Raw genomic sequence first — 25415 nt, 5'->3', positions numbered from 1 at the left:
ACCCTAACCCTCCAAGTGAAGTGAGGCGGCTACTTTTATGCTGTTCCTGGGAGTGCTCCAGGTGGCTTGTTTGCCAGATCTAGTATCACTCCCATGTAGAGGTGGGTGGTATGACCAAAATTCTATGTCACGGTATTTTTCTAAATCCTGCTGGTTTCACGGTATTAGACAGTATTTTTTTCCCCATGCATGAGTGGATGTTAACCACATTTTCCACTGCAATTACTGCAGTAGACTGGCTAAGAATAACCTATTCGACTGTTATGAGAATTGTACATCATACAAAAAGACATTTTAATGTGCACACAAGTATTAATCCAGGTTTGCATGGCCCCATAAAGTGATAGTTTTCAAGGGGGTGGCACTAAAGAGAAGGAATCACATTGCATGACAGATGCAGTCAAAATATAGAACCTTTTAATTGAACAAATTTTGCAAAAGCTTAAACTATGATTTTGACAACATATTTTCAACCATCCAAAGAGGCATTTAGACTTATTAAAATATCCAGAGGTGTTTGTCAAAAGTTGGATTGCACTGAACACGTCTTAGAAAAGGGATAAATAGTAAATATTTTTTGTAAACCAACTACACTTTCTGTTAATGTTAACAATCTCTGTCCACTGACACGTTAAAGTGACTTTTTAAACAATTTTACCATCATTAAACTGCATAATATTTAAACTAATAAATAATAACAATAAAATACATTATAGTATTACTGATAGTTGCACCATTACTTCAAGGCTTCAAGCCCAGGTGCATTACACAGTATTCACCAAATTAAAATAAAATCAGTGCAACTTGGTGATTGACATCTTACCAACTGTACCATCATTTAGGCAAACTGCATTAATATGGACCTTGCTTCAAACTAAGCTATATACATAAATAATAAAACTGCAACTTGCGTTTATAATGCTGTTTGTGGTATAGCCCTATGGAAGCGCATTAGGGCCACTGTGAAGAAAAAAAAATATGGACACGGAAGAAAAAAACAAACTATATGTCGAGAATAAATTCGACATGTTGACTTTATTTTTGACATTTCCACTTTAATGTTGACGCTTATGTCAATGTTAGAATGTTGTAAACTAAACTTCATCCTAAAATCAATGTTTAATTTACTAGATTTTCTCAAACCCCGTCATAAATTAATGCAGCACATCAAATACTTTGTGTTAAGTGTTCCCCGACCCAGTCGTTAATCACTACGCTTCTTAAACTGACTTCCTCCACACTAAGAGCAGGCGCCTGCAGCAATCACCGCACAGAATCCGTTCACTTCATGATATTCCTGCTCTCTACCAAAACCCCAGTTCCTATCTTTCCTTTTTCTTTCTCCACATTACCAATCACCACACGATAAATGTCTTTGTGAAATTAAAACAAGTTATTAACTTAGCTGACGGAGTGTTCAGAACTTTAAAAATATCTTCGTTATACATGTTTAATTATGCCATCCATTCAGAGTTGTGCCCATCTCTGAATGAGTCGCCAGCACATTGCAGGATGAATTCAAGCAAAACATACACTAACAAGTACAAAAACAAGTACAACTTGGCTTGCAGTATTATCCAGTGGTATAGAAACAGTATTTACACATCTGACCTTTTAAAACTAAAGTATCTGCAGGTGACGGGCGTGACTCCTTTTTCGGCAAAAGTTCTTCTGTTGTTCATGTTCAACTTTATTGTCTGCTTCAGTTTCGGAATGCTCTCTGTCCATTTTTCACATTTCACAGAACTTTAATTTATTTGCGCATTTATTTATATATTTAATTTTGTCCGAAATAGTCCTCCATATACCTATGCTACCGCCCACTATTTGGTGGTGTAGCAGTGAAAAAGAGCCCTAGTGCAACAAATCTGTGTTTAGCGGTGTAGCAGTGAAAAAGGTCCTCACTTGAACAGTTTCCCGCTGCGCCACGTTCCGAACATCGTTTAGGCAATTTAAACCGGTGTTGCGGTATAAGAAAAATCCATATCATTAAAAAAAAAAAAAAAAAACAGTTTTCGGTATGAACCGGTATACCGCCCAGCACTACTCCCATGTGTGGCAAAGTCCATTGTAGCAGGGCTCTGCAACTGCCACAGGTCCCCCGGCAGCATCCATGGAACCCAAAAGGCCTGCCGCAAACTCCCATTAAAACCTGTGGGACCCCGAAGTGCCACTGCAACCCAGGGGGGCTGCCATCTAGCACTCCTGGAGAGGCAGTTACCTGTGCACATCTGTTTGTCTGGTCCTTCCAGTATATCACCCTCCTGGCCAGGCAAGGACCCCAGCCATCCAATACACTTACTATTCTTGATAGTCATTTATACTTCAGTGATTTAAGCCCTATTTGCTCAAGATTGTTGTCTTGTTGTCCAAGGTAAAATGAACCTAGAAGGGTGTTAAGGCATGTCAGTTTTTCCCACAAATTCATCCTTGTGTTTAGATTGAAAATTTTCTTTTATTGCTTTGGTCAGCACCTCATTTTTGCAGAAGGTGAAAATTAGTGCTGTCAGTTTGAACATCACTATTCAAACTTAATTCAAAAATGGTCTTGTTTGAAGGACAAAGCTGACATATGATTGTACAAAAATGATTGTTTGTTTTGGCATTCAGTTAGTCCAGATGTGCTGTGCAGAGCCATGGTATTTTATTTGTCTGTTTTGCACTTCACTTCCATGATCAGCCTATTGGTATTTTCCAATGGTTAGTGTGTTGTTTGTTAGCTTCATTACTGCCAGACCCCTTCACAGTGTAGTGGTATTTTTTCCCCCTCCTACTCTGTTAAAGAACCTTGTTAGTGTTAGTTAATATGCTGTGTCCCAGACCGTGACTAGATTAGATACATAATGCCTAAAACAATGATATATAAATTAAAAATATTCAGGCCACCTTTATTAAAATATTGCTGCATTTATAAAGGAGGATAGAGAAAAAAGTAGGCAGAATTGTTGGACCCTGACTTGATGCTGTGATGATCATGTAAACCACAGAGCAGCCACTTTTTGGCACAAGTCCAAAAGTGCAAACTGTTTTTGTTTCAATTCGGAATGCTGCAATTTAAATGGTAACCATTTGCTGCATGTTGGACACTTCCAAAATAATACAACTTCCCTGCTTTTTTACTTCTTTCTTGTCAGGGCACTGAACCAAAAAAGTATACATGAAAAGGAGCTTACATCGTTACAAGTCGCATGTGCTGGCACCGTTCCTTCACAAAGCATGAAATATTTATGACAGTGTTGTTGTGTTGGTTCTGTTTGAGCACTCCGCTGGAGTCCTACGTTACAAATGTGTTGTCGTGTCTTGCTGCTGCAAGGGCAGTTCTAAGCAGTGAGCAATATGGTTGGGGATTGAGCGAAAGGAAAAGCACTTTTTGTGAGGGTACAGGACAGTTGAGTGATGGGGTGATGGAGAATGCTTTGGTGCCAAACAGGCAGAGCGATATAAGGTTTGCATTCCTAGCCATCACTACTGGACTGAAAACAGGATGTTGGTGAAGTTGCTTTCCTTTTAAAGGGTTGTAACAGTAGCCCAACTACCGTTAGGAATTTTTTTGGCTGTTGGTGTTAGCTGTAGTTGCTGGTACGGGTATTACCATTACAATTAATTTTTAAGAAAAAGCATGTACAATGCTCAGAATCATTAACCTGCAAAAGTTGCTGTTTATTTTAATTAGTAATGAGTATCTAAGGTTTAGCCACAGTCATTTCCCATGTACTTTAAATTTAGAAAATGCACAATAAAATTTATTTTATTCAATTATTGGATGATGATATAATAATAACATTAAAACATAAGGCACCTATACTTCTAACCATAAGGAGATAGCTATGGGATGTACAGCTCAGTCTGAGCAGCCTAAAGTTATTTTTTTTTTTTTGTGCTGCCAATTACAGTATGTGTAAAATTCTCAAATTATTTATTCATCTCCTGAAATGTTGTAGATTGATGATGTTATCACGATTTTGGTCATCACCTTTTTTTAACTGAGCAAGACAATGTTGCTGTGCTGCAATTTCTGTCATTTTAAATTTGGCCATTCTCATTGTTAATACTCCTGCACTATAATAAGGTATGAAAGTACGTTGCTTAATATACATAAGCACAGATGGACGAATTGGTGGCTAAGAATAAATCCGCCTTGCCAATCTTTGGCTTCAAATCAAATGATCATTGTGAGCCTAAAGATTTAACCAAAGTCATTTGATGATTATAACCAGGAAGGTTGTTGTCACCAAAAGGTTTGCAAATGAGAACTTTGCACATCCACCATCATAAAGTTTCATCAGCTGTTAATTATTGCTGCTTTGGGATTATTTCTAACCAGTGTTATACAGTGGCATGCAAAATTTTGGGCACCCTTACTTAAAATGTTTTTTACTGTGAATAGTTGAGTGAGCAGAAGATGAAATAATTAACAAAAGGCATAATGTTAAAGATGACACATTTCTTTAATATTTTAAGCAAGGTTACATTTTTATTTCCATCATTCACACGCTATCCAGTGATCTGAGATGAAGACTGGACTTCTTCGGTACTGTGACTCTTCAGAGAATCCTTAGGTATTGGCTTTGTGTCAAACTAGGGGCTGCTCATTGATGAGGTACATTTCCTGCATTGTGAGGGAGTATCAGCTACGGCACTTAGGCCATGTGGCGAGATTCCCAGAGTGAGATTGGTGTAAACTTTGCTGCGGTAGATAGATGGTCATGTCCAAGGGGTGTGTCTGTCTGGAGGGTTGCCAACCAGGATCCCAAGCGTTGTGTGGTTGGTGCAGGAACACGTATGTTTCCCAACCTCACCTGACCAGCATTCACAGGTACAAAATATCGAAAAAAAAATTAAAAGGGTCTTAAGCAAAAGTTTGGGTACCCGACATGGGCATATTTAGTAACACTGCATTTGACAAGTATCACAGCTTGTAATGCTTTTTGTATCCAGCAAAGAGTCTTTTTTTCAGTTCTTTCTCTGGGTATTTTCACCAAATCAACCTTACAAAAAGGTTTCTAATTCTGCAAGATTCCTGGGCCATCTCGCATGCAGTGTTCTCGAGATCTATCCACAGATTTTCAATGATGTTTGTTGGGGAACTGTGAGGGCCATGGCAAAACAGTCCGCTTGCGCCTCATAAGGTATTTCATTGGAGATTTTGAGGATGCATTCCCCCCCCCCCCCCCTTTTTTTTTTTCAACTTTTTTTTTTTTTTACAGGTGGTGTGATGTTTGGTTCCAGAATTTGCTGATATTTATTTGAATCCATTTTTCCCTCTACCAGTGACATGTTCCCTGTGCCACTGGCTCCAGTACAATTCTAAAACTGGGCCATTCTATACTTAATGCTTAGAATGCATACGCATCATGGCGGACATACGTTCCTGAATGAACGCTGGGTTCATTTGACACATCCTCTGAGCTCGTCCTCAGAAATTGTGAAGCATGTGTAGGTTGCAGTACCAGCAAAAAGTCAGGGGGCACAGTGTGATCAAGTTGGAATGGGACGTCTATGTTTACTATCCACATGTGACAGAAAGCTGCTCTGCGGATCCAACAAGGTCGATCTTCGTGCATCGATTGTTTGATGAATGTTTCGATGTGGTGAATCAAAATGCCGACATACAAATGCATTTTTGGTGCTTTTGTTTTCAAACATTGCATATTCCCCAACGTAATGACAATACATTTTAAAAGTCTCACATACCATCTTCTTTGCCATCTTTGTTTTTTTTGCTTTTGCACATTCACAACAGCAGTGTATTTGAGCCACAGAGATAAAAATTTAAGGACACAGTGAAAAATTTCGGCTTTAACCTCGTAGTTTACTGTATCATTAAAGTAGACCGTTGTAAATGTCCTCTTAAAATTTTCCCAGTTGTTAATCACTATATGCTTCTGGGGCTTCCTCCTGACCTGACAGCAGCGGGAAGCAGCAATAGATCACCACACAGAACACATTAAATTTATGATATTTCAACTCTCTGCACATTTAGAATCCTTAGATGTATACTTGATATCACATTCATGATGAAATGCATTAAAATATGTATGTTACATTTTACAGACAAGTCGTTAACTTCATTTAAATAAAGAATACTGTTTGCATATGTGGGGGTGGCACGGTGGCAAAGCGGTACCACTGCTGCTTCAAATGGAGTCTGATCCCTGCCTGGAGTTTGCATGTTTTCCTGGTGCTTTCCACAGTGTGCTCCAGTTTCCTTCCAAAGACATGAAGGTTTGAGGATTTGGTGACGCTAAAATAACTCTGTGTGTGTGTGTGCTTGTGTTCATCTTGCGATGACTGGATGCCCTGGCCAGGGATTGTCCAGGAATTTAATGGATGTTTCAAGCAATTCACAACACAGCGACGCCGAACGTTTTCTCACTGTAATGACATCTCTCACTGCCACCTGGTGGAATCTTCCAAATGTACGTAAAGTACGCACACAAGTATCCATATTACTAACCGAGAATGGTAAATCGGAAGGCATGGACGCAGGTACACGGCGATGGGACCATGAGACATAGTGCGCAGGCACCTACAGCGCGCGTCTCATAAACCGTAAGCGAAGTCTGATCCACCGCGAACGAAGGAGTCACGGCCCAAAAAACGAAAGAGCTCCACTAACGTGAATGAGAAATGAAGCAACACGTGCCCATAGCTAACGACACAGCCACACAAAAAAGATGATTCTGCGCTGCACCCCAGAGTCAAACGGAAGAGGCTACGGAGGCCCCACAGGTCCACAAAGATAGTACGGAAGGCGCAGGCGCCTACAATGCGCTTCTGAACTAAACGTCCGCACTACACAGCATGGTCCACGCGCTTCTAACACACCGCAAGCATAAACACGAGATAGTACAGAAACCACACAGATCCGGACTCCACAACATATGTAAATCACATTACAGTAATACAATATTAAGCACATTACAGTATGGTCCACGCGCGTCTAAAACACCGCAAGCAAAAACCCGAGATGGTACAAAAGCCCCAAATATCTGGACTCCACAACATATGTGAATCACATTACAGTAATACAATATTAACAGTACAACCACAGAAAACACAGGCTCGACACCAGATGGGTAATAAGAATAAACGAACGCTCCGTATTAAACATACGGCATCCTCACACGTCCAAACTACACAGCATATGTGAATCGCATTACAGTGATGCATTACTAACAATACAACGACAGAAAACGCTCCGTATTAACAGTAAGTGCAAATATCCATATTACTAATGGTAAACAACGTATAACTAATGGAGATACGGTCACGGCTCCAAAACGATACAGCTCGACTAACGGAGCTACCTGGATAAAATCAATGAACGCAAGCGCATACAACGCGCGTCTCAAATGCCGCAAGCAAAGCAGGCATGGCTCCAAAAAGAAAGAGCTCGACTGACGGAGATACAAAAAGAGAGTACAGAACCCTAGATGTCCACACTACACAGCATAGTCAAACCCGACATAGTACGGAAGGTGCAGGCGCCTACAACACGCTTCTAAAGCACCGTAAGCAATAACCCAAGATAGTACAGAAACCCCAAAGATCCGGACTCCACAGCATATGTGAATCACATTATAGTAATACAATACTATATGTACTCACGGAAAACACAAACAGAAGAGGCTTCGGCGTCCCGCCCCACAGTCAAACCAGAGAAAGTACGGAGTCCCCAAACGTCCACAAAACACAGCATAGTCACACTCGAGATAGTACGGAGGGCACATGTGCCTATACACCGCAAGCAAAGGAGCCACGGCTCAGAAAGGAAAGAGCTCAACTAACGTAAATAAGTGAATTTAAGATTATAATAACTCCATACCAAGGAATACTCATTCAAGGACAACACGCCATCTTTATTACAAATGTTGTGTATAAAGATATCCTATGTACGTCATCTACACCTTTACACTCCAATATATCTTATACATGGATCTGTGCAAACTCAAAGACATTCTATACTTGCATAACATAACACTTACACTGCTATTCTCATTTACATTTATTACATAGACCTACAGATATCGTGACAGTGGACATGATACATATGTAACAATTACCGAGACAGACAGTAATCTCTTTCAAATGTATTTTGGGTTACCCAAGACCAGGGCTTGGCGAGCGAAGCGAGCAGGGGGCGGAGCCCCCTAGTAAACAGTATAACACTTGCATAGCAGTAGCATCTGCTGGAGCACGTGTCGCATTGGGTGAAGTGTAAACTCGGCTTAAAGCATGATCGATCCACCCCTATTCTTAATAGTTGGAGAAGTGTTCTTTTCCTGGAATTCAGCACCCTTCTTTCTCCAAACATACCTTTGCACATTGTGGCTAAAAAGTTCTATTTTGATTTCATCAGTCCATAGAACTTGTTCCCAAAATGCATCAGGCTTGTTTAGATGTTCATTTGCGCTGAATTTTTTTTCTTCTATCGACTTTAACCGTGAAGGTCATTATTTGTTCAGGTGTCACTGCGTATTAGAACAATGCACCATCACTCCAGAGTCTGCTGAATCTTGCTGATGGTCTTTTGCATTCAAATGGGGTTTTTTATTTGCCTTTCAAGCAATCCAATGAACAGTTCTTTCAAAACGTTTACTTGGTCTTCCAGACCTCAACTTGACCTTCACCGTTCCGGTTAACTGGCATTACTTAATAACATTATGAACTAAGGAAACATCGACCTGAAAACGCTTTGCTATCTTCTTGTAGCTTTCTCCTGCTTTATGAGCATCCATTATTTTATTTTTCAAAGTGCTAGGTAGCTGCTTAGAGGAGCCCATGTTTCTTATTGTTGGGCCAAGATTTGAGGAGTCCATCCATCCATTCATCCATTTTCCATCCCGCTGAATCCGAACACAGGGTCACTGGGGTTTGCTGGAGCCAATCCCAGCCAACACAGGGCACAAGGCAGGAACCAATCCCGGGCAGGGTGCCAACCCACCGCAGGGTTTGAGGAGTCAGAAAATTTTATACATCTTTGCAATTTGGATCACCTGGGGTTTCCTAATGTACAAACCATAGTCCCAATGGGCTAATTAAGGTCAGAGACCTTGGTAAACATTATCCAAGATCTCAGATATCTTGGACTGCCCAAACTTTTGCATAGTGCTTGTTTCCTTTGTTTCCTTTTTCACTGTACGATTGCATTAAACAAAAACAATACATTAATCTTACATAAAATGCTGAACAGAAATATGTGATCTTTAACTTTATGCATTTTTGTGATCTGATCTTCTGCTCACTTAACTATTCACAGCAACAGGCATTTTAAGCAAGGCTGTCTAAAATTTTGCATGCCACGACACTATATAAATAAAATATATTATTATTGAATCAATTAAATGTTATTTTTTATTTTTATTTAGAAAAGGAGCAATGCAGGACAGTGTACCCTGGGAACAATATACCACAGCCAGTTTATTAATATTTATATTAATAAAGTATCAAAGTGTCTTTTTAAAGCATTTTACATTTTTTGGATAAGCCACAAATTGCAGCTTTCATCTTATCCCAAGTGGGAAATTTACTGGTGTAAGCGATGATTAGTCTGTAGTAAAACGTGGTATCCCTTATGGTTGTGTCAAATTCTTTTGGAGCAGTGAAGGTGATGTGGACCCATTGATTGCCCCATATGCACTGAGGAAGTCCCCATCTCTTTTCAAAGCCAACACAATTTCACAAAGTTGGTTCCCTCATGGGAGACTGATGTATGTCTCCTGTAGAGCTGATGACAGAGCATTGAATCCATAGGCTTACTAATGGTCTGCTTATTCTTTAAAGACTGGATAACTTTTCAAAGCCAACACCAATGGAAAGATCCTGTAATGCCACTCTACCATTCTTTTGGGCATGTATACATTTTTGAAATTGGAAGTGTTCTCTTCTCAGGAGAAGCTTTCACAAATAAGAAAAATGAGGCAATGTACTCGGAGACTAGATAGGTAGTTGGAGCCATTGAACAATTCAAGTAGGATTTTATCCTTCCAGATAAGCAGTCTGGATGCATGATTTGAGTCATTAAGTCCACAGGAATTTTTAGTGTGAATTAGCAGATTTCAGCCATTTTGCATATTATATATAAATTAATCAACTTACAGTTGTGCAGTGGCTACACCTATTCTGATATTGTTATTTGCAGAGCAAATGCATATTTTTAAACAGTTTCAGAAATAGTGCCATATATAGCGCAGTTTGGGTATTTCTGAGCTGTGCAGAGCACACTGCTTCTGGTTGAAGCGTGGTACCTTTAAGCTGAATTGTGCAGTCTTAGTGCCAGTTGAATATGTATATGCCCTCCAGCAACTGCCAAAGGATCTGCAGCACTGTCAACAGACACTGCTGGGTGTTTCCATTCATATATGTTTAGGATTTTAAGCATGCTTTTTTTTTCTCCTGCAAAATGCAGTGTATTTGATTTTTATTGAAGTTCACACTGTTCTATTACATATATAGCATGCAATTAACTTGTATTGAAAATAGACAATTAATACTGACTCTAATATTCAGTGTAGTTTGATGTGCTAGTTCATTCATATCTCATCATAGTTTTTTTTTTTTTTTTCTTCTTCTAGCTGTAGACTAAAGTGACACACTTTTTTTTTGAGGGAGATTAATTTCAGCGCCCATTCAAAAGAGTCTCCAGTGATTGAGACAAAAATATGCAATTTTATGGGTAAGATGCATGCGGCAAGACAGTCTTGAACAGATGGCCAGGCACACAAAGCCTGTCCGTCTGGGCCCCCTTTGAAAGGGTTTAATCATTAACTCTGAATCAGCCATTAGCAAAGAATAATTAGTAAGGTAGTGTTAAGTGTAAAACATGAAACGCTCTAATTGGTTATTTTTTATTGAAATTAAATAAGCTAAAACTAATGTTAAAAAATGTATATTTTTATTTTTTTTAATATAAGAAAACTGTTTAAGCAACATTAAAATCTTTAATTCATTCATCCAGAATCATTCAGTTTTTAACCCTCACTACCCATATGCTTTTTTATTTTTTTAAAGTTACAATAGCAGGAATCATATTTTAATCCTCCCTGAATTTCTGCATGGGTGGAAGAGTGGGCGGCCATCTTTTTAATATTTCATTACGATTGGATAGACTCTCTTGCTCATATCCAGCCAGAGAAATGGCTGTAGAGACAAATTCTGGCAGAGAGCCAGAAACACTGCTGCCACCTTCTTTCTTTTTCACTTCCCAGTTTTATTTGTTTATTTAAAGATGCTGCTACTTGCATCATTCAGCTATAGCTGTTGCTAGTTGGAAATGGGTTAATGTCAAGCATGAATGCGGCTTACGAGTGGCTGTGGGGTCATAAGACGTCAGCAGGGCTGCACTCCGCATGTCTGACTCAGTGCCTGTGATAAAATGATTTGTATTTATAACAACGAGACTCCCGTGCCTGAACAGAATGGGGCTTAATTTTTTGTTCATATTCCTTTCTTTTTGGGACATCTTTTCAGTTTAAAACCATATGATGCTTGCCTGATTGATGTTACAGGATGCAGTGGGTTTTTTAAGAATGTGACACGTTCCAGGATGTTAATCGAAGTATCACAAATATGCTGAACTTTGAAAGTAATGCCCAAGGATGTGGAGACGGCTTTCAGAGCTGCATTGTTCAGAGGAGCTCAAGTCTTTTGTGCTTTGTTTCCCAAGTACCTTCTCTGTTGCTTTGTTTTTAACCTGCAGTGCAAGGCAGCTGGGTATGTATACAAATATACTGTTGTGGTGAATGTTGTACATAAAATGTATCCGCCTAAACCAACATTATTTCACACCATGGGGGAATTGATTGTTATAGCAAAAATATTGAAAGAAAATAAAAATTACACCAAACTGCTTATTCCAATGTGAGAAATAAGATTTAAAAAATAGAGAGGTCAGCCTAAATATAATTGAAAATATATTGTCATTTTATTAAATAAAAGCATTCACATTTATATTTAAAAGTAAAATTAAACAATTTTGTCATTACAGTTCTGAAGAAAAAAATGTGTATGCATATTTAATTATAGTTGGTTCACATACAGTCTCTGATCTCTTTGTCTTCAAAATCTTATGGACCTGCTAAGATTTCATTGGTGTTTCAAAGCCCCATTCTCTTGATTTGATAACTCAAGTAAATTTATTGTAATTAACATTTTAAAAATGTACTTTCCAATTAAATGTGTGAATACACTTTTAAAATGCTAAGAGCTAGAATTAAGGCAAATCTGAAGTGTAGATTGAAATGACTTTAGTGAAAATTTATATTCATTTTAAAGTGAGGAAAAACATTTTAAATTATCAGTTTGTTTATATAAAAGCCATTTTTTATCATTTAGTGGTAAAAGTTTTTGATAATTTTGGTACAAATAATGATAAATCCATTTAAAACTAAATAATATTACATATGATTTGTATATTTTTTTGCAAAGGTAAATGTATACTTTATGTTGCTGTTCGCTGACATATTCTCACTGCTAAGCAGTATAAAACAAAAGTGAGTATGAGGCAAGTAAAGTACTTTGCAATAGTACTCAGTTTTTGGATGATGCTGTATTTCAAATATTTACATCTTGTTCCATTGTTTTTTGCAACTGCAATTTTTTTTTTAGTTGGTAACCTAAGGTCCAAAACTGAAATAGATTGCTTGTGCATGTTTTCAGAAGCTTGTGCACTGGTAAGCTCTATGATTTCACATGTGAGAAAAATGATTCTATCAAGGGTATAATTGCATTAGAGTTGGCCTCTTACTATGCACCACTGAAGTCCCTGTCACATCTTTTAGATTAAAACTGCATTTGTTTAGGAATCATTGGTCACAGTGAATCAGAAGTAAATGTATGAAAATTTACACTAATCATTCTAATGTAGACCGGTATTATGCAAATTAAGAAATTAATGAAAATCATATCAGTGTTTACATTTAAACTCTCAGTGCTTCGAAGTAACAAACCAATAAATGGATCATATAAAACTGCTCAGACATTACCAAAGAAAATAATTTCTAAGGAAAGATAATAAATAACCATCAGTAACCTTGAAAAGCCTACAGCAACCAAGAGTGGCGTAAAGGTGTATCAGCCATCTACATGGAGAGCAAGATACTGCAAAACAATGCAGAGGTGCTTGCTTTATTCTGTAGATGTCCATAAGTGGCCCATTCAAAGCCCCACATACTACTTCACCAAGTTTTTGTTGCACTATTTAAACATAGCAGTCCATGAGTGGTAGGAACTTGAAGGAACTAGAAAACATATGCTAAAATAGTCAAGAATTATTCTTAACCAATATTAAAAATTGAGGAACTTTTACCTAAAAACAAATATTGCATTAAATATAATTTAAACCGAATATTAATTTGCAGGGTCTACACAAAGCATTTTCAGTTTTTGATACTTAAGATAAGTCTACTGAGTTGTTAAAAGGTGCAGGTTGACTTTTTTTTTTTTTTTTTTTTTTTTTTTTTTTTTTTATTAGTCATGTTTAGCAAATGTAAAGATTTGTACATTTAATTTTTAAAAATATTTTTTTTTTTATTTTTTTTTTATTTTTTTTTTATTATAAATGTTTCCCATTTTTCAGACAGGTATGTCGTTTTTCAAGGTCAAGGTTGTAGGGATAAATTAATTTCAAATTTAAGTCTTGCTCTTGAAATTCTACTAGTATTATTTAATTTGATCTTGTCACTTTTAGAAAGTGTAGCGATTTCATAGTTCATTGTATTTTACTATGCAATGACCTCTTCAGCACTAGAAAATGTAGCTGTTTCCTAACTAACTCTAGAGTAATACACCTTCCAAAACATAGCACGGGTTTTTGAACAAAGGTGGTATCTGATGTGTACGCATTCTTCTAAAGGCTGAAATCATGAAAAATCACATCAGATATTCTCACCTTTACTCACATGTTCCAGCCAACATTTAGATAAAAAATATTGAAAAATGAATTAATTAGTTTGTAGTAGGGTTCATCTTGAACAATTTACATATATCATTTATGCTAAAGTAATCTGACTTTTCCTAGCCTGTTCCACCTCAATGTTCTGAGACAGCTAGCTGAAAAAAAATACATGTGACTGTTAATGCCTCACAAATGTACAAATGTAAGTTATTTTTGCATTACTTTGCCCTCATAATAAAGCGAGCTGCTGTATGTCATAGCCTTTTTTTAAGTGAATCATTAATGATTAATGAATTACTTGCAGCCTTGCATGAATACTTAAACGAATATATTCGTGCGGCTAGTGTATCTGTACTACATGAAGAAAACTATTACTGCTTATTATATTTTTCCCTCTGAATTTTATTAATAACATTAATTTGGAGCTGAAGTATCTATCATATTTCAGCATTCTTAATATTTTGTGTTAACACACCATGTACCTCAGTATTTTAAAACGTAAAAGCTTTACTTATTCTCATTTAACTTGTAAACTGAATAAACCTCTTGCATTGGCACCACATTCATGTCCAAATGGCTTTTTGCTTAGAAAATCGGCAACAGAATTTAAACTAAGCAATCTAACAGGGTTTAAAAGCCTCTTGACATTGTGAGAGAGATGGACCGTTCTAGGACTTTCAGCTTTCCATCCAAAAAATACAAATATTGTCACAATGACTAGAGGTGAATTTAGGAAAGGTGACCCCCACATCCTACTGAATGAAAAACGGTCTAAAAATGAATGATTTTTACATATAGAATTTAGTAAAGTTAATCATACATCTATTTCCAATATAACCCATTTTGGAAGGGTCACTGCCTTGTGCCTGATACTATGAAGATCAGCTCTGGGATCTTGTGACCATGAATTTTATTAAGAATTTAAAACAGCAGATAAATGTAACTTATTTTAGTTTGGAATTTGTTAGCTTACCACTATGCAAAGGTTTGAATGTTTTGTTTCTGTAAAAGATCAGTTGTCCCACCCTGATGTCATAGATAAATGTATAAAGCAGGTTATCTCCAGATAACTTTTAATTTCAATCATCTGGACACTTAAAGTATGTTTTTGATGGAAGAATCTTTCAGATAGTTTGCCTATAACTGTATGTTTCTAAATATTATGTCAAGAAACAACACATAGAAATCCAATAATAAGCAGATGGGTCTTTTTTCGACTGAGAAGGCTAGCATGAAAGTTCAAACCAGTATAAGCCCCAGCAGAAGTTGATACAGACGCATATGGAGTATTACATCCAAGCTGAGCTATGCCTGACTAATTCTGTCTAAGACATTAGATGACAATAAAGCAAGTACACTATCAAAGAAAAGCCACACCAAGGGATGACTGGATGCTCAACAAAGTTTGAAGGAAAAGCAGGTACAAAAACTGATAGGAAGACAACGGGCTATGATAAGAAATAAATAGAAAATATAAGATGACAAATGCAGTAGGGGGTACTAACAAAACATGTCAAAGAAGGACCAAAGTAAACAAATTACAGGTCGTGATGGTGTAATGTATGGGAGAGTTCAGAGATGCAGCTATAGATCTAATGGCCCATCAGCTTGATATCCTGGTAACACATTTCTATAGCCCTACCCCCAGAAGCCACAGATAGGCAGAAAATTGCTTTAGTATTTAATAAGAAAAGCAAAACTATCACATTTCAGTCAGCCGGCTACATAAAATGATAAATGTAGTAGAACCCAACTTTTATGTTGACACTTTGTGTAGTTTTCATTTTATTGTGTGCATTCTTCAGTTTTGCACTGCCCAGTATAATGACCGGAAAGGATTCTGTGACATGAGTAGCTTTCCATACTTCCCCCAGTACTCAGCATAAAACCATTTCAGAAATCAATTGTAAAAAGAAAAGCATTTGTCAGTCAGATGCAAGCATAAAATATGAATCAAAGCAATATTTTTCTGCATTCATTAGTTTATAAAATGACAGCATTAATTACATATTGTATTTTACATATTGTGAAAGAAAATGGCAGTAAGCATGACTGTACAGTTAACCAGTCTATAATTTTTGTAGTCTTATTGGCTTGCACACCAAAAATGGGTGCACTGTGTTCATTTTTTTAAATTTTTTTTTTTTGCATGTATGTTCTCTGCCTGTGCGCCTTATCAGTGTCTGTATCCTTGACCAAATTCTGTGTCCTTTTGCAGTGGTCTGGCAGCTTATGTCTTATTTTGTTTATAGTATAGTTTTGAGGAGGTTTGTCATTTGAGCAAGTAGTTTACTTGGTATGCAAACTGATGTAAAAATATTGTCAGCAGTGCCTTTTCTCATATTGCATGTGAAAGGCTCACATTGGGGGCAGTATATAGTAGTGGTGCAAGGTACACTGGTAGAAATTTGTTAATGGTTTAAAGTTTTGTATGTGATTTTTGCAGTGGTTTAGTGCAACAGGAAGCTGCCTTTGTTACTTCTCACTAAAGAGGCATACATGGTTCTGCCACAATACGGCATATGCCAATACATCTGTGAAGACGGACAAAGAAGGCAAATTGCAGTGAGGCAGCCCAACATATACATGACAAACAAAATTAAGAGCTGGTTATATACAAAAAAATGCGTGTCCTTGCTCTCAACAGGAGTAAGCTGGCTATAGCTAAATTTGAATATACAGTAATCCCTCGCTATATCGCGCTTCGACTTTCGCGGCTTCACTCTATCGCAGATTTTATATGTAAGCATATCTAAAATAACGCAGATTTTTCGCGGGTTTCTGCGGGCAGTGGGTCTTTTTACTTCTGGTACATGCTTCCTCAGTTGGTTTGCCCAGTTGATTTCATACAAGGGACGCTATTGGCGGATGGCTGAGAAGCTACCCAATCAGAGTATGCAGTTAAGTTCCTGTGTGCTGATTGGCTCAGGGACAGAGCGCCGAATTTGATTCCACTGCGTTAACCAGAAAGTCTCATCTCGCTCATTCAGCATCAACGTGCTCCTGTTACTGCTTCAGGGGCTGTGCCCAAGCGCCAACGGAAGATGCTAACGATTGCTGAAAAGGTAAAAGTTTTGGATATGTTGAAGGAAGGGAACAGCTACACTGCTGCAGGACGCCATTATGGCATCAGTGAGTCCACGATTCTTTTTATTTAAAAAGGAGGAAAAGAATACAAGATGTACGGCCGCAGTGTCCTTTAACCAGGGCGCAAAACGAGTTGTAAGTGGATGTAATAAGGCGGTAGTCCAGATGGAATCTGCTTTAGGGATTTGGATTGAAGACTGCCGGAAGAAGAACAATGGCGTTGCTACACAATCGCCTGAAGAGGCTCCTTTAGAAGAGCTGTAACGCTCTCCTTTGTTGTGCAGTAAAATTAAACTCCTCGTTATTGGACAAGTCGTTGTGTCATTGTTGGTGAGTAACCATAATTAATTTTCTACATACAGTACTTATTACATAGTTTAGTGTCACTGTACACACATTTTACTGTATACAATTATTCTTGCATTGTACGTATTTATTGCTGGTGGCCTGTCTGTCGTAATGGCTGTAACATATGTGATATCAGAGACGCTCGATATCTTTATATACAGTAAAACCTAAATATTATTTTAAACAGTGTGTTTACATACATAATTTCAACGAATCTTACCTAATATCTAAGAGAATACAAAGGGTTTATGCTGTGTAATTGTGCGGGAAATGTTTATAATAGTGTGCAAGATTTTTTAAGGGCTTAAAATATATAAAAATAACCATTTGAACATATGGTTTTTACTTCGTGGATTTTCACCTTTCGCGGGGGGTTCTGGAACGCAACCCCCGCGATCGAGGAGGGATTACTGTACACATGCAATTAAGTAACTTATAGCCTACATGTCCTAAAAGTGATTAGTGGATGTGTGTTTCAGTGATTGAATTTATATAAATGTGTGTGTATGCTATAATAATAATTGTGGACAGTGAAATCAGAAGACAGTAGGGTTCTAGCTGTTTTGTTTTATTAATGTTAAAATTAGTATTTTGAGTAGTGTTTTGTATGCAGTATTATATGATGACAACAGTACATTTTTTTTCTTGTCAAAAACTTAAATTTATGTTTTTGAAGGGGTCAGTTCAAACACCTGTGTGATTATCATACTATATAAAATATTATGCTTTCTGCACAATTCTCACATATGCATTTCACAAAAGTTTAAAAAAATAAATAAATAAACAACTAAAAGTAGACAAAATTTACAAAAAAAAAGTACCACAAACCAATGACAATAAAATGTCAGGACAGAGTGTGGCCAATGGAAATAAAATGTGTCATTTGATTTAATGTATGTATGCAGATACTTTTCACTGTGTGTTGTCATCCGTGCTTGAAGTGTTCTGGCATGCACCATTTTCCCTTTTTAGCCTTAAGAGCACTCACAGTAAATGTATGTGTACCAGTAGAACCCTAACCTTAGTGCTAAGACCCACCATGCCATCCGCCTCCTCCAAACAGGCCTCATTGGACTTTGAAGGGGGACCCCCAATCCTTCCACCAGCTCTGTGAAATTATTTTTACATCTGATCCCATTCTCTGACTTTGAAGAGGTCCTTTAAAACAAGTACCTTGTGAGCCGGGGTGCTGATAGAACCCCTACAGGTTATGGACACTCCTTTAAAAAACGCTGAAAGTACCTTGACATTGCTCCCTTGCTTGCTGGGCTTACTTGCGGCTGATCTATCACGCGATCTGCGTGCTACTTTACATACTTATAAGTCCGAACAGCACCTGTCAGATTTGGATTGTTTTGTCTCTCTCTCTTTCTCTCACTCTCTCTCAAGGAGCGTTTAAACCTTTGAAAAAGAGACATATGTTTTGTTTGCAGTGTTTGAATAAAGCTCCTGTGTCTACAGCCTCCTGTGTTTCTGTGCAAATCCGTGACCCAAGCATGACTAGTGGTACCAGAAGTGGTTGCACAGATGAACGCTGAGGAGTTGTTTCAGATGGCTCAAAATGTTCCACTTCCTCCCGACCCAGAGGATGACCCGGTTCCTGCTCTACCTACTAATTCCAAGGATGTGCTGATGAAGATGGGTCCTTCCAATGACCCAGAGATGTTTTTGAACATGTGGTAACTTTGCTGGGATGGGACAAACGAAACTGGGCTGTCATCTTCACCCCTTTTTTGTCTGGGGATGCCTTAATTGCTTTATGGAATGTGCCTCCCGAGAAACTCAGTGATTATGATTTCTTGAAGCGGCAGGTTGTTTTATGAAAGACTACCAGCTTTTTGTCTAAAGGTTTTGCGCTTCATGATTGGAAACCGAACATGGACAGTCCCATTCGTGTGCAAATTCAAGATTTGATTCATAAAGTTCATTGCTGGTTTGAGGGAAATGAGATGGAGCGCATTGTGGAAAAGGTTGTCATGAATGTACTGCTGGCAGGGATACCTGCAGTTCTCCGAGATGAATTTCTTCATCATGATGTTGAATCGTTGACGATCATAGCCAAATATTTGGAGGGTTCTCAAACCGCTTGGAGAAAAAGCAGTGGATTTGCTGTTACGCAGCCTCAGAGAGATCGCCCATGGAATGCTCGTCGCTTTGAACAGAGCTTAGAGCATCAACATGCTGTTAAACCTGAAAATCGGGTTTATTCAGGAAGACCACCGGGGGATCTGGCTGTTAACGTAGCACCAGCATCTGGGGAAACAGGAGGCCGTGGGTATTTTGGCAGTGGAGTTGAGTGAAGATGCTTCCGGTGTGATCAACGTGGCTACTTGGCAAGGGAATGTCGCCTATCCCCTGCTCAATCGATGGAAATTGGTCTTCGCCGAGGTTTGTTGCTCCTGTGTTCCTTATTCTTTAGATAAAAAGGATGGCTTACTGATCTCTATGAAGTTGGGGGGCCGCGTGATCTCTGCGTTATTGGATTCGGGAAGTAACCTTTGTATTGTCAGAAGGGACTGGCTTGACGACAGGTACCTGTGTAACACTGAAACTGTAAACATACGTTGTGTACATGGAGATGTTAAAGACTATCGGACATTGCTTCTTCCTTTAACATACAAGGGTCGACATTTTAAAGTTTGGTCTGCCGTTTCGGACTCCTGGCCCTTACAGATCGGCAGGAGGAATGCCCTTTTTCCTAGACTCATGAACGAATGTCAGCCGCCAGTCAGTGAGACCCGTGTCAAGCTTAGCGGGGTGGGTAGAGGAAGAACTGGTGGCTGTTGGGGAAGATCTTGAGCCCGGTTTAGATATCAAACCCAAAGTGGCTATTGGGGAAGTTCTCAAACCCAGACTAGATATTGAACCCGATCTCTCCAGCAAGACCGAGGGAGACACCAGCATGCCAATAGCTCATTAGAATATTCATTTAAACAAGATCGATCTGCTAGTGACACTTATTACCAAGAGCGTGCATCCGGGGGCATAAAAACACTGCACTTTCTTGAGAAAGACGACTGCCTTTTTAGAGTGATACAAGATCATTTAGTCGGGGGTATTTATTGAACAGTTAGTTGTACCTGAAGTACATAGGGACATTCTTTTGCAATTAGCTCACTCTCACATCTTGGGTGGACACCTGGGGGCTGATAAGACTAGAGAACGTTTATCAAAACGATTTTATTGGTTGAATATGGGGAAAGATGTGGAGCGATTCTGTACTACTTGTCCTGATTGCCAGATAGATCATCTCTGCTTATAAACCTCCTCGGGTTCCCTTTTCTCCTATGCCTATTTTGGAAGTCCCCTTCCAACGGGTGGGATTAGATATAGTAGACCCTCTACCTAAGACTAAAAATGGGTATCAATATATGCTTGTGTTGGTTGACTATGCAACGTGATATCCGGAAGTGGCTGTTTAAAAAAAATAAATAAATAAATTAAAAAAAAGGCAATTCCCCCACTGTAGCCAAAGCTTTGTGCGAGAGTTTCACTCGTATTGGCATCCCTAGAGAAATTTTAACTGATTAGGGCACACCTTTTACTTCTTGCGTGATGAAACAATTGTGTGACAGCTTTGCTATTAAGAAATTGAGTACCACTGTTTACCATCCACAGACGAATGGTTTGACTGAACGATTTAACAAGACTTTAAAGCAGATGATCCGACGTCTTGGGACTCTGTCCTGCCTTTTATGTTTGCAGTGCGGGAATCGCCACAGGCATCCACTGGCTTGAGTCCATTCGAGTTGTTGTTTGGCAGACGTCTGCGAGGCGTCTTAGATGTTGTACGAGAGGAATGGACAAGATTCGGGACAACAGCTCATGGGCTGCGCTTTGCAGATCGGGTAATTTTGCTGCAAGAAAGAATTTCTAAACTTTCTTGTGTTGCTGTGGAGCATCAGCGGCATGAGCAGGAAACTCAGAAATGTCTTTACGATAGGCGCTGTAAGCTCCGTGAATTTAAACCTGGTTAAAGAGCACGTTTAAACTTTTGAAAAAGAGACATGTTTGTTTGCAGTGTTTGAATAAAGTTTCTGTGTCTACAACTTCCTGTGTTTCAGTGCAAATCTGTGACCCAAGCGTGACAACCTGTAATGATTTGTTGCACTTAAAACACTGATTACAATAACAATAAGGTAGCTCTGGATTAACTATTAGGCACAATGAGCTTAGGGCACCACAGTGTTTTTTTTTTTTTAAACAAAAAAGTAGGAGAAAACTTGTAAGCAAAAGTAAAGTCATAACTAGGCAATAACTAATAATTTGCTTCTTTTGAACCATGTATGTTGAAATGCTAGATATTTCAAGGTTAGAAACCAATGGAAAAGCAAATGTTTTTTTTCATGTGTTTCTTCATTAGAAAATCCAGCATCAGTCTCTGTAGAAAGAATTTTGAAAATCAGTAGAGTGACAATTGTGAAAACTTTCTTCAGTAGGCTGTATTGTAGGGCATAGTTTGATAGGCTTTGCTGAGGCAGTATTCAGTTGATGTTTTTTGTTTATGAACATGAAGAAAAAATATATAAACATCTTTTTAAAGGTAACGTTAGTCTGGTTAGGCTTGCTTGTTTTGTTGTAACGAAATTGTAAGAATAGCTCTTTGAGTAATTTTTATGGTCAATCTTGTTGTTTACTGTATAGTCTATGGTACACATTTTCAAAGTTTTTTTGTTTATTTTTTTGCCATGTGTAATATATGTTCTGTTTTTATTATTTTTCACAATAAATATATTTTGGATATAAATTTATTAGATCAGCTGAGTTGATTCATATTTTTTTTTTTTTAAACTGAATTGTTCAGAAAGGCATTTAACCTACCCCAACATCCTGACACTTTCTTTCAGTTTACACTTCTGTCCAAGTTCTTAGGATGATTTGCATTTGCATGTAGTATTTCTTTTTCTATTCTTTTTTTATTTATCATTTTTATTTTGCATACAATGTTGATTATTTGGTTAATTTCTTTTTGCCTTTTTTCCATTATTAATTGTAAAATTCTTTTTAGTATGGGAAAGGTGCTATATAAACAACATATTATTTACCTGATTAAAATGGTGCTTATGAAAAGATATAACAGAACCACAACCCTCTTTTCATCTATGGAATTGGCCCAACAATAGCACCTAAACTGAATTCATTCTGAAAAGTATATACACATAGATTATACTATGAAATAAAACATAACTGTAATATTTTTTAATTATGTTATGATATAAAGTTTTGTCCATACTGCCCACCACTTGATCTTGTAGGTGTGTGTGTGCGCTTATGTATGTACATATATTTGTTATACACATCGACAGCTATCAAAATTTGATTCCAGACTTGGGGAACAAAGGATGAAATTTGATCAAGTTCATGAAAATGTCTTATATCCACCTTTGCCATTGTTTAAGAAAAATCTGAACTGGACCTGAGACAGCTGTGTTACAAAGACGTAAGAACTTTTTAGTCAAGTGAGAAGAGTTCATTCATTCCATAAGTTAATTTAATTAACAAAATTATTCCTTTATTTCTTTTTAGAAGTTTTTAGAAGTTGTCAGTGTTTCCTTCATTTTTTGAAATGGTCAAGTTTGCCACAGAAAACAGACATAAAGCTGTTATGACAGCATCACATCTGCTGTCATTAGTATGTCTTATGTATGGCCATTGTGATTTTCTTGCATGCCTCACCTGGCAATTTTAAGATAATGTCTGCATTTACACAGACCTGGTCAATTCCTGGAAATTTCTATACAAAGACCTTGTTTAATTTCTGGGTCACCTTTTCTATGATATATACAATGATCTTTGTTTATACATATTCTTGATTTGTCAGCATACCTAAAAAAAGTTTTTGGTAGTTTCTTTTTGGGAACTCTTGAAATTTGTACATGAACAGCAGAAAATCAGAGATTGGCAAGGGAAAATTGAGACACACCTTGCTAACATTAGAAACAAGAAAATTCTCTAGCAACCACTGAAAGCTGACCTCCCTACTTAAGTATAATTGTATAACTTCCTTCTGTGCTCTTCATTTGTTCTCACTTCTATGTGGAATCGATGTGCTTGATCAACCTTCTCCATACAGCTATTAAAGTTATCTCCTAGTGGACAGTGGAATACCTACTCAGAATATAAAACAACTGTTAGGGTGCCTTTAATGAAAAGCCACTTCAACAAGATTACACACTATCACAAAAGCTGACATAGTTGTCTGTGCTTTTTTTATTTAATGTACATAGCGTTTTTGCCATCTAGGAAAATGCAAGCGTTCATCAAGAATACATGATTTCTAGCTGCTCACACATTTTTTTCCTCTTTGCATTTCTGTTTATTTGGCGAGAAAATGGTGTAACCTGCATTGAATACTGTCTGTCGATTAGGGATGGAACTATGAAAAGTACCCTTAAAGAGGATTGTTTTCCAGTCAATGGTGCAATAGTAGGGTGAATCATGTACTTGAACATCAGTGGAAATTAAGAGGAATTACATTCAAAACTGAAGCCAAGAAGCACTTCTTTAAATAAAGAGATGTGGGACTGTGGAACAAACTACCAAAACATGTAGTAGAAGCAGAAACCCTGGGACAATCTTAAAAAAGAATCTGTTTAGCTAGTAGCTAAGTTGTCCTAATATCTCATTCTAACGAGCTTGATGGACTGAATGGTCTCCTCTCATTTGTCAGTTTTCTTATGTTGTAGAGTTTTTAGCTTTCTGTGATCTCAAACTAAGCAAGTAGGTACTGGAAATATATTACCTTATTATAATGGTTTTATAGTTCCATTATTTTTCTAAATATTAAGGTCAGAATTAAGGATAATATTGTAACTATTTGATTTATAGTCCATGACATACTTTCCAGTATGACTATAATGTTCTTTGCTGTTCTGTGTCAACTATGTAATATAGTTTGGTTCTTGGTGGCTACAAGTATAACACTGTACTTTTTAAAGCTGTATTACTGTAATTTTCTTCAATAACGCTGCTTTTATTGGATCTTGGCCTTTTTAGAACACTTGCTGCAAATGGTCAAACACCTCCGAAGACTAATGAGGATGTAATGCAAGATATCACAACAGCTTTTTTACGCTGCAATATTATTTTTTCTGGTAGTATTCCAAATACTGCTTTAAGAATTACCAGTAATAGTGGTCCTAATATACCCTAAAAGAAGACAAAGATTTTTTCACCCTAATATTTTCTGAGTGTAGGACAATTCCAGAACATATGATCAGCTGAAGGGAGTACCAGATGTCATCGTTCACAATGAAGTTCTTGGCATGGATGCATTTCAGATTCCATGAGTCAAGCTGAGTGCATATGGTGTACATTTTGAAATTGAGTTAATTGGTGAGGAGTGTATCTTGTCAGTGGCAGAGTTGCATTGTTTTACCTAAAGTTCTGATAAAAAGGGAGTGACAGAGTATATAAATAACTGCGTATCTCTTGATTATTGCAACACAGTAGTTTCTACCAGTATTGAAAGAAGACTATAGTGACCTGTTTAAAAAGTGTCCCATTAATAATAATAAAAAAAAATTATATAAAGCTTCTTCAATATATTGCAAAAATGTTGTAATGTTTTCCTTAAGTTAACAATATTGTTAGCACCTTAGATGCTTTCTTTTCATGACATATCCATCCATCCTCTTCTGCTTATCCGAGATCAGGTCACGGGGGCAGCAGCTTGAGCAGAGATGCCCAGATTTCCCCCTCTCTGGCCACTTCTACTAGCTCTTCCGGGGGAATTCAGAGGTGTTCCCAGGCCAGCTGAGAGAGACAGTCCCTCCAGCGTGTCCTGGGTCTTTCCTGAGGCCTCCTCCCAGTTAGACGTGCCCAGAACACCTCACCAGGGAGGTGTCCAGGAGGCATCCTGATCAAATGCCGAGCCACCTCATCTGACTCCTCTTGATATGGAGGAGCAGTGGCTCTAATCTGACCTCCTCCCAGATGACCGAACTTCTCACCCTATCTTTAAAGGAAAGCCCAGATACCCTGCGGAGGAAACTCATTTCAGCCGCTTGTATTCACGATCTCGTTCTTTCGGTCACTACCCATAGCTTATGACCATAGGTGAGGGTAGAAACGTAGATCGACT

At 37.9% G+C, this 25415-nt stretch overlaps 1 protein-coding gene across 5 annotated transcripts in view; it reads left to right on the top strand.

The window, feature by feature from the left end:
- The window catches only part of btbd10b (BTB (POZ) domain containing 10b), a 92666-nt gene that overhangs the window by 30034 nt on the left and 37217 nt on the right, over positions 1–25415 (top strand). The window contains exon 2 of one of the 5 annotated variants that reach the window (XM_028793927.2): positions 11511–11715. The exons of the other annotated variants lie outside the window; for them this stretch is intronic. Coding sequence (XP_028649760.1) covers positions 11591–11715 — 125 coding nt within the window. The 5' untranslated portion in view covers positions 11511–11590. The remainder of the gene's footprint in view (positions 1–11510; positions 11716–25415) is intronic. 5 annotated transcript variants of the gene reach the window in all.

This window comes from Erpetoichthys calabaricus, chromosome 2, assembly GCF_900747795.2.
Source record: "Erpetoichthys calabaricus chromosome 2, fErpCal1.3, whole genome shotgun sequence".
In the NCBI taxonomy this organism is placed as follows: domain Eukaryota; kingdom Metazoa; phylum Chordata; class Cladistia; order Polypteriformes; family Polypteridae; genus Erpetoichthys; species Erpetoichthys calabaricus.
The sequence above is the reverse complement of the archived record's forward strand: the minus strand, read 5'-3'. Positions and strand labels throughout refer to the sequence as shown.